We start from the raw sequence: 19,921 nt of genomic DNA on the forward strand, positions 1-19,921 counted from the left end.
TATTGTCTTATATTGAATTACCACCTCTGTGTTAGCTCTATGCTAACTTGCTAGCTCAGACGAAGTGTAGAAATTTTGTTGTATGGTACCTGTACTGTATAAATGACAATAAAGACCATTCATTCATTCATTCATAGAAGATTGGGTTGGGATAGATGACTACAAAACACAGTCCCTGATATTCATCCATGGCTTTGCCAATCATAGCTCACTAGGATTAATTAATCACGTATTGATTAGGGCTTTATTAGTTGATTAGTAATGTGTTAACTAGTGTCAAGCTGGAACAATATCTTAACACTGGAGGTGTAAGCTATTTTGACAATGTTAGACTTTGTTAACCCTGGGCTTCCATCTTACAATCTCATCTTTCTTTTTTTAACCAGATATCCCCATGGCGTCAACCTGTTTGAAGCTGTGGCCAAGATGCCCAAGTGTACTGCGTTCAAAGACTGTCGATCTTGCCCTCCAGTATTCCACCAATGTCCGGCATTGCCCTGCCGCGCTGCAGAACTCTGTTAATGTCCCCGTTGGGTGTCCCATGGCCCTCAGGAGCCAGGTGCATCCTAGGTGCATACTAGGAGTGCGTACTTACTGTAACTCTCATGCCAAAGCTCAAACAACTGAAGCAAAATACAGTGATACTGGTGAGTTGTCTGGAGTTGACATAGTACTACATAAGAATCCTATCTCCCAACAACTCTGTGATGGAGGAATGCCCCTGAAACATCTCCGGACAGCTTTTGGTATGTATGCTACCCAACCCCCCCCCCCCCACCCACACACACACACACACACACACACACACAGTCATAACATACAGAGGCACATTTCTGCTTTCATAATTTCTGAGATTAAATCATTGGCTGTATTTAAACAGAAATCAAATATGACTTCAACACGTTTGTCCGTAGATTTGGATGGTGCGCCGCGACTATCTCCACTTGAAGAGATCACTGATGAGGAAGCCATCCGTATAGAAGTGCCGTCCACCTTGCCTCCATTGTCTATTTCCCTCAGTGATTATGTCAATAAGTCAGAGACTCTAAGCAAGCTTGTGCAGCTAGGTAATGCCATGTTAGGTTGTGTTTGGATCCATATATGAGCATATGTGTAATTTCATTATTCCATAGATGTAGATGTATACTGTTGTATGCCTCTGGTTTGAATCTTCTGTTTGTCTATTAGGTGTTAACATATGGAAAGTGCAGCAGAGGTCCAATGTGGGCTCCATGCTGCTACGGCTTGACTTCCAGACAGATGTGGCTCCCCGGCTAGTCTTCCTGAAGGAGATTGGAGTGGAAGACTCTCGGCTTGGCTACCTGATTTCCCACAACCCCTTCATCCTCACAGAGAGCCTGGAGAACCTCCATGCCAGGTATATGAGGAACATAGGAACTCCAAAGATTTGACTTCTGGCATTGAGAGAGATAAGGAAATAAATAACGCGTTCCAACAGTCATCAGCACATTAGGTTGATTCTTAAAGACATGCTGTGTGATGAACAAAGTTCACTTGGTGTTTCTAACTGGTATGTCTGGAGGTATAATTAATCTTAGACAAATAATCTTAGACAAAATCTTAGGCATAGGCTACACGGCGCCGGATTTGTCTGAAACTGTGAAGTTTTGATCATTTGCACCTCACGGCTACACGACTCCGCCGATTTCATGAGCTGAGACGATAACGCTGGGAGGGTGTTTTCATTTCTTTTTCGGAGTCGTGTGGTTGGCAATTGGGTGCGTTTTTCGATAACGATGACGCGGACACCCACAAATGAATTGTGGTTTACTTACTGTTCAGCACTTGGTTACATTCAATGCATGACTTGTGCTATATAGGCTAAATAAAATTATGAAAGCGGCAAATAACAAGTGTGCGCATCAAAGGTCTAGGCATTAGGCACGTAACATCCATCTGCTGTATAAATAAAGTTTGATTGATTGATGTATGTGCGCATTGCGTGCGACCCAACCATTCAGCGCAAGTCTTGTGCTATAAATAGCCTACACTTGATAAACCAGTGCTGTGATATTATTTATCGTCTTAGAAACATCTTATAACAATTATCATAAAGTTTATTATGCATCAGCTCTTTTTATACAACCTAAATTTACACAGATGAATAACGTATACATGCCATATCTTGGATGCAGACGTAATGTAAGTGGAGAGAAGATTGATCGGGAGTTGACAATACTACCGAATGAATGAAAATGAATGAATTTCTATTATTTTATGGTATTGTCTGAATTACATTTTAATCATTTTCTGGGTCTACCAGTACGCGCATGCCCAGTGTACCTGAATACGCAGTTCCATGTGGCCAGAGATTATTTTGCACGACAATGAGAACGCTTGTGTGGCCAGAGATCGAAATTGCGTTTTGTTGTCGTGTAGCCTAGGCCTTAGACAAATGTATTTGTTGTAAGTCGCTTTGGATAAAGACATCTGCTAAATGTAAACAATGTAAATGTAAATGCGGGCATTTGACATTTGAAGACCTCTCAATTCTTGTACCTCCTTTGTATTGTTAAACACTTAATTGTTTAATTACTGTAATGACATGATCTTTCTCTTTCTTATGGAAGGGTGGCATATCTTAGGTCAAAGAAGTTCAGCTCTGATGCTGTAGCCTCTATGGTGTCCAGAGCTCCCTACTTACTGAACTTTAGTGTTAAAAGACTTGACAACCGACTGGAATTTTTCCAACAACAGTTAGGCCTCAACCCTCAAAAGGTATGCTATGAAACGAATGAAACCATTTGATGATGTTAGTGTTTGGTTTGGTGAAATCTAATTAGTCAAGAGGACACAGAAATTACAGATTAATTATTAAAGTTTGATGTAAGTTACACATGAAGTTATCCAAGTAACCCAACATTCATAACACATTAGCACGTTGTCATTGTTCTGTATACCTTTCCTATGTGGCAATGGAGTCGAAGTGCCAAAGTGTCTATAGGAAAATCAGAAAAGGATTTGTTTGTGTTCTTTCAGACACGGGATGTTGTGGCTCGTCTTCCCAGACTTCTGTGTGGTAGTTTGGAGCCTATAAAAGAGAATCTTCAGGTATAAAAAGTACTCTGTATATAATATCCTGGGATGTTGCTTACCCTAAACCCTGAAAGAAAAGCCATAATTGATTCATTTTCATCTATCTAGATGTGCAAACTGGAGTTTGGCTTTCATGACAATGATATACAGCACATCGTCACCACAATCCCCAAAGTCCTAACAGCCAACAAGTGGAAACTTACCCAAATATTTGACTATATCCACAACACTATGAAGATCCCCCACTCCCTGATTGTCAAGTTCCCTCAGGTACATTTAACCTCTACTGTATTTACTATACTCTTATTGCACATCCTTAGGAAACAGATATGCTAGTGTTTCCCACAATCTGTATTAATACCCACTTGTTGATCTGCTTATTCCTCTTTGGACATGGCCACGGTATGACTAAAATGTAGGTTTTGTTGAGGTGGTAGAACACAAGGAAATTCAAGGAGATCTAGGATGATGGCCACTCAGTGCTAAAACATTTGGCTCTGTCGTTGTCAGTGTTCTGTTGTTTCACATTGTTTCACCAAGGTGATTTGTCGTCACAACAGGTTCTAAATTCCAAGTATCTTCGTATCAGAGAGAGACACCTGTTCATGCAGTATCTGGGGAAGGCCCAGTATGACCCTTCCAAGCCAAACTACATATCCTTGGACAGGCTGGTCTCCCTCCCTGATGAGGTCTTCTGCACTGACATGGCATTGGCCACACTGGAAGACTTTGAAATGTTTCAGAAGACATTGTAATTTCAAGTTGGCTGTCCTTAATGTTGATGTTTTGTATAAATGTGAGATTTCATCAATAAAGTGTTATATTGTAGCTAGTAGTATACTTTACTTGAATAAGCCTGTGTATGCACCTCTAAAATACTTATTTCTCCACAAATTGTTAAAGATTACAAAATCACATGTACAGGGACACACTTCAATCAACAAGAGGAAACTGACCCAAATATTTTACTATATCCACAACCAGATTAACAGAACTAAAGTGTGAATTGAAGTCTGTCCTTGTCCATAGACTCTCCAGGGTAAGGAACCACAATGTGATATTGTAATATGGGTGAACTATTCCTTTACCCAAATTGGATTTTAACAAATATAATATTGCTGATATGTTCTATTCTAATCCTTGTCCTAACACTTTTAAAATGGGTGCTATAATGATTATTATTTACATTTAATAACAGTTCATATTATTGTCTATCATATTATAGTACTATAATATAGAACACTCCTTTTATTTCCACCCCCACCAAAGAAAGTAGTACCAAGAGAGTATGCAACACTCGTCCCACACAAAATATTGCCAATGTATGATTTAAGACAACTAACCTTTATCTCCCTCCCACCTTACCATGAACATTGTAAAATAAAAATGTAAAACTTTTTTTTAAATGAAAACATAGTACAGTTTGGGATAAAGAAGAGAGATAAAGGTGACTTCCCTTACATTGACGATATTTTGTGTGGGACCAGTGTTGCATACTCACATTCTTTTGGCGCTTTTCCACTATCGGCCCGGCTCGGGTCGGGTCGGCTCGCTTCGGCACGCTTTTGAACAGTTCTGGTTTTCCACTATACACAACAGACCAGGAACGAGTCCACACACACACAAATATTCACACCACCCACACACAGGCATCACGACACGTTGTCTCAGCCAAGAAAACTAAGTTAAAAAAAAAGCATCAACAACACAAGCTGTATATTTAGCAACTAAATGACTTGTTATGTAGACAAATCACGCAAAGTACTTCAGGACACACAACAAAACGAATGAAATAAAAACAATAAATACAACAGACATAGTAAACGACAACTAGAATGTTGGACGTTCGAGCTGTTTGTTTTTGTTTATTTTTGGCCTTTGTGGGGTCGGAATGAGAACTTTAAAAATGAATTATTCAGTGTGAGGGACACAGAGCCACGTGGAGGGTGTTTCTCTGCATTTAAAAGACTTACACAGGCGTACACATCAATCATTTCACCACCACGATTATAAGACCAGTGTGTTTGTCTGTGTGCATGCAACAACTAAACTCGCTTCATCTCCACTTCTAACCACCTAAGCCTGATTTTGAGCCAGGAAAAAATAACCTGTCTGATCTTAAAGTTGAGCTCAAATGCTCAAAACTATCTTCTAAGAACACATCTGTCTGGAGTATAACTTGGAGGAGGTTTTTGATCGACTTTACCGTGTCATTGTGACGGCCTGCCAGGGTCCTAGGGGCCTGGCTGGAGGGTGTCTGACCCGGGTTGGAGGGTGTCTCACCCACTTCCGGTACGCACACGTGTTTCTACTTAACAGACGCGACCAGTCGATGCTAGAAAGGAGAGGAGACAGATGAGGGTATGAGGCCGATAGGGTTTGTGGATTAGACTAAACTAATAGTGTTTTCACAGATTATTTGTTTATTTACATTATCTGTTTTCTATTGTTGGTAAATATGTAAATACGTAAATAAATTTGATTGAATTAAAAACATATTATATTAATATTGAAGTTAACGGTAGATTATTAATTATTAATCTCTGAGTATTGGAGAAGGGGTAGGATTAAATAAGTTTATGCTTCTTCCTACTCCTTTTCGGACATGTTAAGTAAATAGTGTTTTTTTGTTTTGTTTTGTTTTTTCTTGTTTTTTGTTGTTATAACTATTTCTTTTTTCACATGTTCGAAATAAAGCTTTCATTCATTCATTCATTCATACCTAGCAACAACACTCTGATTGGCTCCAGGGTTAGGTATTGAACACAGCCTGAGGACGGAATGAAGACTAGAGTGTCCAGTGTTTTATGTGGTATCTACCTAGCAATAACACTTTGATTGGCTACAAAATGAAGCGTCATAATTGATGCATTTCTGGTGAATAGAGTCTCCCTTGGCAGTCTAGGATGTTGACAATGTGGGCGACTTTATTCACCTCTGTGATAAATTAATCACTCACTCATTCACAGGTGTCAGGTAACAGGGACTTTATTCATCAGGTGTTGATGTTTGATATGCAGTGATGATAAAACCACCACAGAAACAGACCATTAGACAAACGTATAATATCACATAGAGAAGATCTATCTCTCTCTCACCATCACAGTCACCCTTATTAAACCATTTTTAAAGCATCTGATTCCCTTTGCAAGCCATTAAATCAATAACATTATTATCAAACGTACATTCTGTTAAATGTAATTACGTCGCACACATGCAGAGACTGAAGGACAACTTGTGTGTGTGTGTTTTAATAAGCCAGACAGCCAGTCTGCTACCTCACCATCACCATTCTAAAGCTCTGGGACCTGGACTAGACTGATTATTAATGTGATCAATGGATCTGATCAATCCAAGTGAATTTAATTGTCTGAACATCCCCAATTTCACTCTGTACACACCCATTACACTCAAAATCCCCCAAATACTTTACATTTAAAGAAGACGTTAAAATGATAACTATAAATATAATTCTAAATGTGCTTATTTTTCTGCTTGGTCAGAGTTGAAGGTTAAAAATCAGTCAGAGTGATTGACAGGGGAGATGATCAGAGGGGCAGAGTTTTCACCATCATCATTAGTACAGGGGCCGAAGTATGGATAGAGTTTCTCAGTGAAGGTGCAGCCAGTGAAAGAGTAGATCAGAGACCTGGCCTCCACATCATAAAAGGAGACCTGGCCCTCCTCATAATCCACAAACACCCCCACCTTCTGGGGCGTCTCTCTCAGGGACAGGGGGACAGGAGGGTCAGCAGCTGCCTGGTACTCATTTCCATTCCTCAACCAGACAGTCCAGTATCCATCCTCAGGGCTCAGTGTTATCTTCCCCTTCCTGTTGATGGACTCTCTGGCCACTCCTACATCCCACCTAGTCTTCTCCTTCACCTCCACTTCATAGTAAAACCTCCCTGAGGAGAAACCCTCCTTTCCTAGAACACAGACAACCCGGGAAAACCTCTCTGCGTTATCAGGGAGATTCTTTCTTGTGTGTCCATGTCTAACTTGTTTCCCATCCTCAGACAGAATGAGACAGGGATGTGCTGTATCAGGGTCCAGAGTCACGTCCACTGCATACTGCTGACTTCTCTTCAGCTTGACTTCAGGCAGCTTCTCCATCTCTGTATTCAGTGTCTCCTCCAGCTCAGACAGAACTCTCCTCACAGACTCGACATTCAGATCACTGTGGACGCTGACCTCAGACCAGTCCTTGGTGTGTGGAGGGGTGGACAGGGAAGGGAAGCTCTGGAGGAGGTGGAGGTGGTCCTCAGTGTGTGAGAGCTGCTCCAGCTCAGTGCTTCTCCTCTGTAGCTCAGTGATTTCCTGCTCCAGCTCTTTAATCAGCCCTTCAGCCCGCCTCTCTGCTGCTTTCTGCTTCTCCTCGATCACGTCAAGGAGCTCAGCCTGGCTTCTCTTCATGGAGTCCACCAAAGCAGTGAAGACCTGTACGCTGTCTGCTTTCTCTCTCTGTGCATCTTTCTTACTGAGATCTACTGAGTGTTTGATCTCTGAAACCTTCTGCAGTCGCTCCTGGATCATCTGCTGAACATCTGCCTCTGTCTTCCCCAGCTGAGCCTTCCTCTCTCCATACTCCTCCTCTATGGGGACGGTGTCATGGGTCTTGTGGTCTGTTTTCATGCACAGCCAACACACACACATTTCATCACTCCTACAGAACAGCTCCAGGAGTCTGTCGTGCTTCTTACACATCCTGTCTTCCAGGTTCTCCACAGGGTCGATCAGCTTGTGTCTCTTTAAGGCTGCGACTCTCTGATGAGGCTCCAGGTGAGTCTCACAGTAAGAGGTCTGACACACCAGGCAGGACTTCAGAGCCTTGAGCTTCGTCCCAGTGCAGATGTCACAGGACACTTCTCTAGGTTTGACAGGTGTGTCTGGGGCTGGGCTGCTGGTTGCCTTCACTTCAACTGACTTCCTAAACTGAGCGGCCATCTCAGAGATGAAAGTATTGACAAAGAGATCTGGTCTCTTATCAAATGCTTTTTTACACATTGGACACTGACACAGGTCATTGCTGTCCCAGTACTTTCTGATACAGGCCATGCAGAAGTTGTGTCCACATTGAATAGAGACAGGGTCAGTGAACACATCCAGACAGACAGAACACAGGAACTGCTCCTCAGACAGGAGACTGCTGGAGGAAGCCATATCTAGAGAGACCAGAAGAGACACCATAAAGCATTTCATGGAATCAATCAGATCTCAATAGTTTCAGCTATGGAGCTGTCAAGACTGCCTTATGGGATTATACAGCGACCAATAATGATAACATTATTCTACATCACATAGGAAATATTCCTTCAACCAAATCAATACTTTTAACATACTGAACCGTCTATAAAAAGAGTGTGAACACAATAGTTTATCTTGACATGTCACTGTAGTCTCTCAACTCACCTGTCTGTGATTCTGTGAGAGTGTGGATGCTGTCTCTGTCCTTTCTACTGTAGGTGTGATAGATGCCTGTTTGAGGACGATATCTAACAAGTTTGAGAGAGTCTGCCCTTGTCCACGATACTGTATACTGTGGCTGTGTTCCAAAATGCGTTCTTGCACTCTATCTACAGCATGATGGCATTTTGGAACACAACCTGGTGTTGCGCAATCGCGGAAGACAAGGACTGTGTTCGAAATGGCATACTAGCATACTGCATAGCATACTCAACACTGCATACTGCCTACTAAATTCATAATATGTATGCCAAAACCAGCCGACCGTTTACACTGCAGTATGCATACTGCCTCCCAGAATGCATTTCGCACCGACCGGCAGCAGGGAATTTAAATCTGCCATTTTAAACCCAAGTTTTAATCTGTTTTCAGGCGAGAAAGTAACCATATATATTCCCAAAATGTGTCCAGTTTATCAAAATAACCAGTTTATATATCTGATCTGACGTTTTTTTCCCTCTTCTGTTCGCTAGCTACATTACGGCTGCGTTCGTAAATTCGACCTGGAAATCTGATCAGCACTCATGGAATGCCTCTTGTCCAATCAAATTACCTGGTCCCATTATGACGATGAACCCAGTGTGCGCTCCGGCGCTCTCAGAGCAATTACGAAAGCACCCTACGTTGCTTAGATACCTTCACTGTCGAGTTCGACAGAAACATCATAACATAATTGCTAAACAAGTTGTAAAATGATGTGGGGGGCCAATATCTTTAGCTAGCTCGAGTAACTAACTTACTATATTGTTGTCTTGGCATTTGGTAAAAGAACAGGATTAAAATAAATATATATATGAGCAATAACATATCGTGGGCTTGCTGCAGCAAGCACAATAACAACCAACATCCGTCTGAAGCTACAATACTGGGATCATTCGTGACTGGGCTACAGGCAGTCAAATACTAGGCGAACGTGTGTGTAGGACACGAATAAACGTGGATTTCATGCATTTCAAGTGGCATCTTTGTAATCATGACGACGTAGACATGTCTAAGAATGCATTTCACCATGTAGATTCCCAATATAGCAGCTGAAGAGTATCAAATAGAGTGCAAAAAAACAGCATCTGCACACTCAAATCTGTGCAAAAAACTATGTTTATTGCAAGCTTTCGATCTCCAGGCTATCGACAGTGTAAACAACAGCTGTATCGAGTTTGTATGACGCAGTTTGACGAGACTGAAGAGACGCGCAATGCATTTTGGGGATGTTGAGTAGGAATAGCATGTATGGATCGCTTACTCAAAGATTTGGCCAAATCTAGTATACATGTGGGAAAACTAGGGTTAGGTGCTCGGGTGTTACGGTTAGGGTTAGGGGTAGGGGTAGGGGTAGGGTTAGGATTAGGGTTAGGGGTAGGGTTAGACATGCCAGCATGTACCAAGTGGACGTAGCATAAGGTGACCAGATTTCTCAGATGCAATCTGGGGACATTTCCAACTTTTTAGGAAAAATGTGTACATTTTATCATGATGAAATACAGAAACGGGGACAATTGCTGTTTCATTTATTTTGACCTTATTTTGACCAATGTATACACATTCAAGCAAGAATACTCAAGTGTAACAACTGGAATGTGCCTCTCAACATTAGTGTCAGTGTACTGTAAGTGGTATTAAAAGTAATTCTTAGAACTGTTCAGGTTGACGAGCCAACCATCAACCAAGCGGGGGGCCTGGGGGTCCTCCCCCAGAAAAAAAGAGGATTTAACACTTAATTACCCTACTCATACTTTAAGCCTAACATAATGTTTAAGCCTAACATAAGACTAATGATGTTGTCAAAATTCTGTATATTGTATTGTATTTTTATTAATAATTTAAAACAACTTTATACACCCACTGCATATATTTCATTGTATTATCTTATTAATAATAATAGCCACCAGGGCACCCCATAAGCTCTTCTCCACTAGTCTGATTAGATTGAACTATTCCAATTCCAGGACTGCAGCACAGAGCATAGGTGTTAAATATTAATGTTATGACAAACCCCAGAATTGGGACAGCAAATTGAGGTTCCAGCAGCTTTATTAACATTGGGTTTAAATACAACATATTGACAATTAGGCACTTATGCTTTTGGAAATCTTCATCGTCTAGACTCTAGTGTACACGTTTTGGCAGCGGCGGCCCCTCTCTCCCACCCAATTATTTGTACTAGTTTCCTGCAATTTTACATGTTGTTCATAATAAACCAGCACAAGAAATTAAAATAATTTACATTTTATAAAAGAAGACAAAAATTCAGACAATATATCATATTTATGAATGTTAATAAACAAATACAGTAGCCTACAGACTCTAAAAGAAAATTGGGCTCCATCAACAGGACTCATGGTCAGCAGCAGAAAGACCCTCGGTCATCATCTTATATACAGTGCATTGCTCATACCGGTAGATGGCTATCATGTTATACAGTACAAATTTTTTTGAGGGACCCCCAATTGTTGTATTTGTATTGTAAATTGTAATTATTATTATTATTATTATTATTATTATTAATGGATTTAAGGTTTTTACTTTTGCCTGCTTGCGGCTCTGTCAGTATTGATTGATTGATTGATTTATTGACTGAGAATGTTCATTATGTGAAGCGCATTGAGTTGCATCTTGTAAGAAATGCGCTATACAAATAAAATTTTATTTGAATTTGATTTATTTTTTATTTTTTTCTCCTCTCTTTTCTGAGTCCTTTTCTTTCTTTTTTCAAACACGGTGTGCTAACCCAAACCCTTTAGTAGGGAACTTCTCCTCTCTTTTCTGAGTCTTTTTCTTTCTTTTTTCAAACACGGTGTAAATGTGCTAACCCAAACCCTAACCCTAACCCTAACCCTAACCCTAACCCTAACCACTTAAAGTAGGGAACTATGGATTTCTTCTTCTCCTCTTTCTTTTCTGACTCTTCCCTCATGACCTCCAACTGCAGCTTCAGCTCCGTGCTCTGGACCTCCTCCTGCTGCAGCTTGGTCTGGGAGAGGGAGAGCTGCTGACGACAGGTGACCAGGTCGATGGTGACCATCTTCTGCACCTCGACCTGCGCCCTGCTTCTCTCCTCAGCCTCAGCGGTGCGCTGCTCCATCTGCACCTGATGGGAGTTTAGGGCGAAAGCTCTCTCCTTCTCCTCCAGCTTCTTGGCGTCAGCTAGGGCCTGCAGATGGGCGGCTGTGAGGGAGGCCTTCTCCTTCCCCCACTGGTCTTTGTCCTCCTGGAGCTTGGTGCGGGCCTCGTCCCTGCTCTTCTCCAGGTCCAGGAGTGCAGCGAGGGCCTGGTACCTCTCCTTCTCCAGGTTGGAGTTGTCGTGGAGGAGGCTCTTCTTCTCCTGCTCCATATCATGGAGCTTTTGGTGAAGGTCGCTCTCCTTCACCTGTACCTCCTTCACCTCCTCCCTGCAAAGCTCCAGAGCCTCCTCAGCTGCTGCCTTGGCCACCAGGGCCTCACTCTCCAGGACCCTGATCTTGTCCTCTGCCTCCCTGGTGGCGTTGGCGAGGGTCGCCCTGACCTCGGCCAGGCTCCCCTCCCTTTCTCCCTGTGTAGCGAGGGCCTGGCGCCTCTCCTTCTCCAGGTTGGAGTTGTCGTGGAGGAGGCTCTTCTTCTCCTGCTCCATATCATGGAGCTTTTGGTGAAGGTCGCTCTCCTTCACCTGTACCTCCTTCACCTCCTCCCTGCAAAGCTCCAGAGCCTCCTCAGCTGCTGCCTTGGCCACCAGGGCCTCACTCTCCAGGACCCTGATCGTGTCCTCTGCCTCCCTGGTGGTGTTGGCGAGGGTCGCCCTGACCTCAGCCAGGCTCCCCTCAGTGTCTTGGAGCCCGCTCTCCTCCTTCACCTTCTCCCTGCAACGCACCAGAGCCTCCTCAGCTGCTGCCTTGTCACTCTCCAGGACCCTGATCTTGTCCACTGCCTCCCTGGTGGTGTTGGCGAGGGTCGCCCTGACCTCGGCCAGGCTCTCCTCAGTCTTTTGCTGGGCAGTGAGGGCCTGGCGCCTATCCTTCTTGTGGTCACGGAGGAGGCCTGTGGACCTGTGGACCTGTGGCGCTGCTCTCTGGGCCTGGGGCGCTGCTCTCTGTGGTGCTGCTCTCTGGGGCACTGCTCCCTGGGCCTGGCAGGCTACTTTCTGAGCCCAGGCTGCTCTCCGAGCCAGGTCGGCTGCTTTCTGAACCAAGGCTGCTCTATGGTCCTGGGGTGCTGTCTGGGCCAGGCGGGCTGCTCTCTGGGCCCGGCGGGCTGCTGTCTGAGCCCAGGCTGCTCTCTGTTCCTGGAAGGCTTCTCTCTGGACCTGGAAGGCTTCTCTCTGGACCTCTTGCTTCTCTTGCTTCTTTGCCTTCCTCCTGTTCGTTGCTACAATATGAAAAACAAGGAAGCGAATGTGAAAATGACGTATATTTATATATTATTATATAATTACTTGTCCCCTATGAGTTCACGGATGACTGTGAGGCTGTTTCAGCTGCAAAAGTATTGAGATTGCGGGACAGACTTTTACTAGTCAAGGAAAAATTCTAATGCGCAAATCTCTAACTCAAGACTCTCCGGTAATTTACGCACCAGTCGTCCAGTCCTGGTCGTTGCCCCCGGGTGCGGCTGCGATGGGGGCAGCCGTGATGGGGGCAGCCGTGGCCACAGAGGCTTTGGTGGCCCTGTCACAGGCCTGCAGGAGCAGAACAGAGGAGGTGTGGCATCATTCATGGCTACATGGTTACACAACACTGGTATAACTGCAGGAATGTGTGTGCTAATAGTGATGGTTACACTTACAGTAGGGCTGTCCTCCTTCAGCCTAGCAGGATTTGCCTGCTTAAGTACATCATTCCACATGTGTTCATTCATCGTTTTGATGCCTTCAGTGAGAATCTACAATATAAATAGTCATGAAAATAAAGGAAACACATTGAATGAGAAGGTGTGTCCAAACGTTTGGCCTGTACTGTATATATATATATATATATATATATATATATATATATATATATATATATATATATATATATATATAAGAAATAGAACATATAGAACCTATAGAAAATAAAGTACATCGTTTGTAAAAATAAATAAATTATGCAATTATTAATCGAACTAAACAACGCCATCTAGTGGTAATAGAAAAATACAACAGACCTCTCACACTAGCAGTTCAACACGAGGTATTACATTTTTTTTATCTCACCTGCAGGAATGTGTTCAGTACAACAAATAACATTGGTAGCAGCTACTGATAGTCTATGAAACATAAGTAAATGTACTTATACATTTTTGGTTAGACTTACCACAGCATAATCTTGAACAACTGAACAATTTATAAATCACTTCATAGATGTTCTACTACCAGTAGATGTCGCTGTTTGAACACATTCCTGAGACTAACATTCACATTTTTAGCAGGAATTTCACCATCACCAAACTAGTTCGCCTATTTATAACCTGTTACATAATCATTATCCAAAGATATCGTACTCACGTAACCTCTTCAGTGTCTCTGTACCAACTGCTAAAACCATCTGTTGTTCTACTCTCACCTTCTAGAATATCACCTGGCAACCCCATTATGACATCATCACTCTGTCAGGACCTTCCTGCACCCAATGCACCCTTGGAACCCTCCAATGATGTCACTCTGACATGTAGCCTAATGTTACCATGACAACCCAGCAAAATGTAAACACAATTTATAATTTTCTGGGTTGTCAAAATGACATGGTTATTATTGCTAAAAGATGGAGGAAGTGTCATAACTGCAACAAGTTCCTCAAATTCATTGTAATAATAATATCTATCTACTTCATATCTAAGCACTTAGAGGACCCTACCTCCTATGTCTGACTCCTATTTGTTGATTTCAGTTCTGCTTTTAACACGATACAGCCGCACCTTTTAATTGAGAAGTTAAATGGGCTTAATGTCCCCCCCCTCATTATAAAATGGTATCACTCCTTTTTAACTAACCGCACACAGCGGGTCAGTGTTAATGGCACTCTTTCGGAACCCAGAACCATAAGCACTGGTGCTCCACAGGGTGTAGTCAGTTCCCCTGTGCTCTTTACTTTATACACAAACGAGTGCAGAAGCACCTACCCTAGCAATCGCATCATAAAATGTTCGGATGACACTGCCATCCTTGCTTTAATTAAAAAGGACAGTGACCTAATTTTTTTTTCAACAATATATTTATTGAGTTTTTGAAAAAGATAAAACAATAATATAACAATAAATAATTAGTAATAATGATATATGTATATACTGTACATACAAGCAGATAACTCACCAGAATTGCCATACACATGTAGGCCTATATATAGTACGTACATTGATGGAGAGGCAATCATATAACTGAGCTCATATATACACATACAAAATAAAAGGGAGAGAAAAAATAAAATGAAGGTAATAATAAAAACATGAAACTGTAAAAAAAAATAAAAATAAAAAATATAATTATATATATAATAAAGAAAAGGGTACATTGCAACAGATACATTAATTATATCCAACTCCTACTCTACTCCTGGTCAATTCACACACCTGTTCAAATGGTTTATTGCAGAGTTTACATTTGTTCACGCCCAGGTTCGTCCATCCAGTGTGATAAGTCCTTGTCCTCCAGATATTTTATGAATGGGCCCCAAATACTTTGGAATCTTTCCTGCCTGTCTTTGAGTGTGTATGAAATTTTCTCTAATGGTAGACACCGAGACATCTCCCTAAACCATTGCACAATACTTGGTTTACCTGTGCTTTTCCACGTTAGTGCTATTGATCTTTTGGCCTGTAAAATACACATATCCATAAAGATCTGTTCACTGCATTTCATCCTGTGTCCCTCTGGATAAATGCCAAGAATAAACAGCTTAGGCTCAACAGTAATTTTAATTGACAGAATGTCCTGTATTATTATTCCAAGTTCTTCCCAGAATTCTTGAATTCTTGGACATTCCCATATACAATGAAAGAATGTACCCTTGTCCTCTCTACACCTGTTACATAAGTCTGGAATGTTGGGGTTAAATTTATTGAGTTTTTCTGGTGTTATATATACTCTCATTATCCAATTGTACTGTAGAAGCTTTAAACGAGTGTTAGCGGTCTGGGTTTGAGCTCTTTTGCATGCCTTGTTCCATTTTTCCACTGATATATCCTCTTGAAGGTCACTCCTCCATGCTTTCAATTTGGGTTCTGAAGATTCTAGTGATCTAGCAATCAACAAATCATATACATCCGAAATAATTCCCTTTCCGAAAGGATTTTTAATTAAAACTTTCTCCAATGAGGATAGAGCGGGTATGGCCAGGGAGTGATTTTGATTAGAATAAATAAAGTTCCTGAGCTGTAAGTACTTAAAGAAATGCTTGCGAGGGATAGAATGTTTGTTTACTAGAATTTCAAATGATTCCATATGCTCATCCTTTGAGTCGAATATGTCATTAATTTGTGTTATTCCTTTGTCAGCCCATAATTTAAAGCCCCCGTCTGCCCTACCTGGCACAAAGTAATTATTGCCCCAAATGGGACTATAGCGAGAGAGAACAGGTGTTTCCGACAAGTATTTTTGTACCTCATACCATACAGAAATCATGTTTCTCAATATAGGGTTCGATGTTTTCCTTTTAAGGTTTTTCGGATTATCAGAGTATATATATGTCGGCAGTTGGAGCCCTATAGAGTTACACTCAATGTCTTTCCATGCTGGTGAAAGTAGTCCTTCTGTCGAGTAGTAAAACCTCATAGTTCTGATTTGAGTTGCCCAGTAATACCACAACATGTTTGGGCATTGTAGGCCACCTCTGTCATAAGGTAAATACAGAAGAGACAGGCGAAGTCTGGGGCGTCTATTTTTCCATATAAAGTTCGTGAATAATGTCCTTAGTCTAGGAAATAAGTTTGGGGGAGGCGGCAAGGGGATGTTTTGAAAGAGATATAATAGCTTTGGGAGAGTGTTCATTTTCAATATATTAATTCTGCCTATCTGGGAAATAGGAAGAGATGACCATCTATCAATTGATTCGCAAATAGAATTTACAACAGGGCTATAATTAGTCTGTACCACTTCTTCTAACCTGTGAGTAATTTGTATTCCTAAATATGTAAAGCTGTCAACTGACTTAAAGTGACCAATATAATTGGGTGGGTTCTCTCTCTCATTCGAATTAAGCAGTAATATGGCAGATTTATGGCTATTAACTTTGTACCCAGAAATATTGCCGAATCTTTTAATGAGGTCCATAAGAGCCGGGATCGATTCTCCCAGATTTTTAAGGAACAGGATTACGTCATCCGCATAGAGAGCTATGCGATGTTCAAGTTGACCTATAGGTATGCCTGATATTGATGTGTGATTTCGTATTGCAATTGCTAAGGGCTCAATTGCCATCGTAAATATGAGAGGGCTCAATGGACACCCCTGTCTGCATCCCCTGTTGATTTTAATTGGCATAGATATATTGTTGTTAGTAATTATTTCTGCATATGGTTCTTTATATAATAATTTCACCCATTTACAAAAGTTTTCTCCCAGCCCAAATCGTTCGAGAAGCTCAAACAGGTATGCCCATTCCACCCTGTCAAATGCTTTCTCAGCATCCAATGACAGGAAAGCTGTATCTGGTAACTCTCTTTGGGAATGTAAGATATTTAAAACCCTTCTTACGTTATGAAATCCCTGACGACCCACAATGAACCCATTTTGGTCTCCCTTTATGATATCTGGTAGAATAATCTCTAATCTTTTTGCTAGAATTTTGCAGAGTACTTTTAAATCTGAGTTGAGGAGGCTGATTGGCCTCATGTTTTCGCATTTATCATTTGATTTTCCAGGTTTAGGAAGGAGAGTAATCAAAGCCCCTCTCAAGGAGGGAGGGAGGATCCCTTCCCGAAATGATTCATTAAACATCTCAAGAAGAGGTTTCCTTAATTTAGATTCAAATTTCTTATACAAATCGATGGGTAGGCCGTCTGGTCCTGCCACCTTCCCAGATTTCATGCTCTTTATTGCCATAGTGATGTCTTCTAAGGATAAGTCGTCACCCAGTTCCATCCTTTCTTCCTCTGATATACTAGGGATATCAATATTATTTAGGAATAGCTTTTGGTCTGGTAATTCTGGAGCTCTTTCGGAGCTATATAGTTTTCCATAATATTCTCTAAATGCCTCATTAATTTTAATAGGATCTATAATAGAGTCATCATTATGAGTCTTGAGGTTGGTAATAGCTCTTTCGGTTTGAAGTTGTTTTAAGCGCCATGCCAAGATTTTTCCTGATTTTTCCCCTTGGTCAAATATAGTTTGTTTAAGTTTTAAGAGATTATCTGTAGCTTTTGCAGTTGACATTTCATTATACTGTGTTCTCAACAATAACAATTCCTGGTGAGTTTTTGGATCGGGATTTTGATAATAATTTCTCTCCAAAACTTTGATTTTTGACTCTAACAATGTAAATTTTTGTTTAGCTCTTTTAGATTTAGAACTTGTAAAACTAATAATCTGGCCCCTAATGTAAGCTTTAAAAGCTTCCCATCTGGTGCTTGCAGAAGTCTCATCTGTGTTGATTATGAAAAATACATCAATTTGTACCTCAAGGAAAGAGATTAGATCTGGGTCCCGTAGCCAACTTTGCTGCAATCTCCATTTTGGTGGATCCTTTTTCAAGCCTGGGTCTACATAACACAAATTATTTGGGGCATGATCTGATATCAGAATACTGTCATAATTACATTCCTTGATTCTAGACACCAGGCCTACAGAAATTAAGAAATAATCAATTCGGGAGTATGTTTTATGTGTACTGGAAAAACACGAATAGAATAATACCTCAGGGTTTCTGTCTCTCCATATATCTCTAAGATTTAATGTCTTGATAAACTGATGTATAATTCCTCTGCTTTTATTATGGGACTTATCAATATGTGTTAACCTATCTTTAGAGGGATCTAGTGTACAGTTGAAATCTCCTGCTATTATATATTGACCTTTGAGGGTTGATAGAGTGAAAAACAAATTACTGAAAAATTCAGGGTCATCATTATTTGGCGCATAAATGTTGACCAGGTTGAGAAGTTCTGTCAGAAGCATGCCTTGAATTATTAGGTATCTACCTGCCGTATCAGCAATTATCTTTGTGACATTAAGAGGAATAGATTTATGTACAAGAGTCATGACCCCTCTTGCTTGAGTGTTAAAGGGCGCTGAGAATACCTTACCCTGCCACCTCCTCCTAATCCCAATGTCTTTGTCTTTTGAAAGATGTGTTTCTTGAAGAAAAATTATTTGGGAATTAATACTTTTTAATCTCCCCATCACCTGCTTTACCTTTTTTATTTTTTGTAGCCCTCTGCAGTTCCAGGATGTGAACTTGATGTCTAATTTACCAGTCATAGATAGCAATACATTTGTAAATTCCTTGTATCATTGTGCAATAATGTAAAGAAGAAAAAAAAAGAGGTCAAAAGAGAAAAACGAAGAAAAACAAACAAACAAACTGGGTCTCTCAACAAACTAACCGAGACCCCCCCAATGCTCCAGAACTGAGCATTCCCCCCACCCACCTGTTCACTCCCATAACGCTGAAAACTACTCCACACCGAGTGAGGAGTAGTGAGGCTGAACTGATTAATCTCCTTATAAAGAGTAACCTTCTCCCTCCACTAAATGTGAAATAAAAACCTAATTAACAAAGTTGGTATATTGGTCAACCACCACTAAATGTTAAGTATAGAAGCCCATTGTGAATTGTATATTATAATAACTAAAGAATGTGGATCAGCAGTTGACACCCTGAAAATAACTGAGCCCAAACTGAGTTTGAGCGGCATGTTATGGGGTGTTGCTGTTATAGTACACACACACACACACACACACACACACACACACACACACACACACACACACACACACACACACACACACACACACACACACACCCACACCCACACCCACACACACATACACAGTGCTTAACATGCCCTATTATGAAAATTTCCTGGCCCCCTGGTTGAATTTAGTAACCAAAATGATATGTTGCCAATCTGATCTGAGGTTCGTTCAGGGCTGTTTTCTCTCCATTCTATCTCCGTTGTTCAGGAAACAGTGCTGCTCGAATAGTGCATTGTGGGATTATGAGTTTTAGTGTACTTTTTTTGTTACTTTCTGACCTACCCATCTACTCTAATATCCTCAAGGGAAACACATTGGCATATTAATCGCTTAAATAGACACAATTCAACTTGTTTCATGTAACTTGAAAAAACGAATAACTGTGAAATAACATTGTAAACCCGTATCATGGGTCTAGCGTAGCATTGAATCATTGTTGACGGTGAACTGTGTTCGAGTAGTGCATTTTGGGACATTGAGTCTTAACGTGCTAATTTCTGAACTACTCTCAACTGAATGACCCCAATATTTTCTCCG

At 41.1% G+C, this 19,921-nt stretch overlaps 2 protein-coding genes across 3 annotated transcripts; one reads left to right on the forward strand and one right to left on the reverse strand.

Annotated features, from left to right (window-relative positions):
* Window positions 1-427: 427 nt before the first annotated feature.
* Window positions 428-3,860, forward strand: mterf3 (mitochondrial transcription termination factor 3). Of its 2 annotated transcripts, none has more exons than XM_080530933.1 (7): window positions 428-746; window positions 915-1,067; window positions 1,189-1,378; window positions 2,592-2,739; window positions 3,001-3,072; window positions 3,166-3,327; window positions 3,618-3,860. In XM_080530933.1, the coding sequence occupies exons 1-7, from the start codon at window positions 542-544 to the stop codon at window positions 3,810-3,812; spliced, it is 1,125 nt and encodes a 374-aa protein (XP_080387059.1). In that variant the 5' UTR covers window positions 428-541; the 3' UTR covers window positions 3,813-3,860. The 2 variants fall into 2 exon arrangements, with proteins under 2 accessions (XP_080387059.1, XP_080387060.1); XM_080530934.1 differs by having other exon boundaries at window positions 2,607-2,739.
* Window positions 3,861-6,406: 2,546 nt separating this feature from the next.
* LOC308159002 (E3 ubiquitin-protein ligase TRIM21-like) lies at window positions 6,407-8,220 on the reverse strand (the record flags this gene model as incomplete). The annotated part of the gene is made up of 1 exon (XM_080532735.1): window positions 6,407-8,220. The coding sequence occupies one exon, from the start codon at window positions 8,218-8,220 to the stop codon at window positions 6,577-6,579; it is 1,644 nt and encodes a 547-aa protein (XP_080388861.1). The 3' UTR covers window positions 6,407-6,576.
* Window positions 8,221-19,921: the final 11,701 nt, after the last annotated feature.

The sequence above is a fragment of the Nansenia antarctica genome (genome assembly GCF_963989245.1).
Source record: "Nansenia antarctica genome assembly, chromosome: 5".
Lineage (NCBI taxonomy): Eukaryota > Metazoa > Chordata > Actinopteri > Argentiniformes > Microstomatidae > Nansenia > Nansenia antarctica.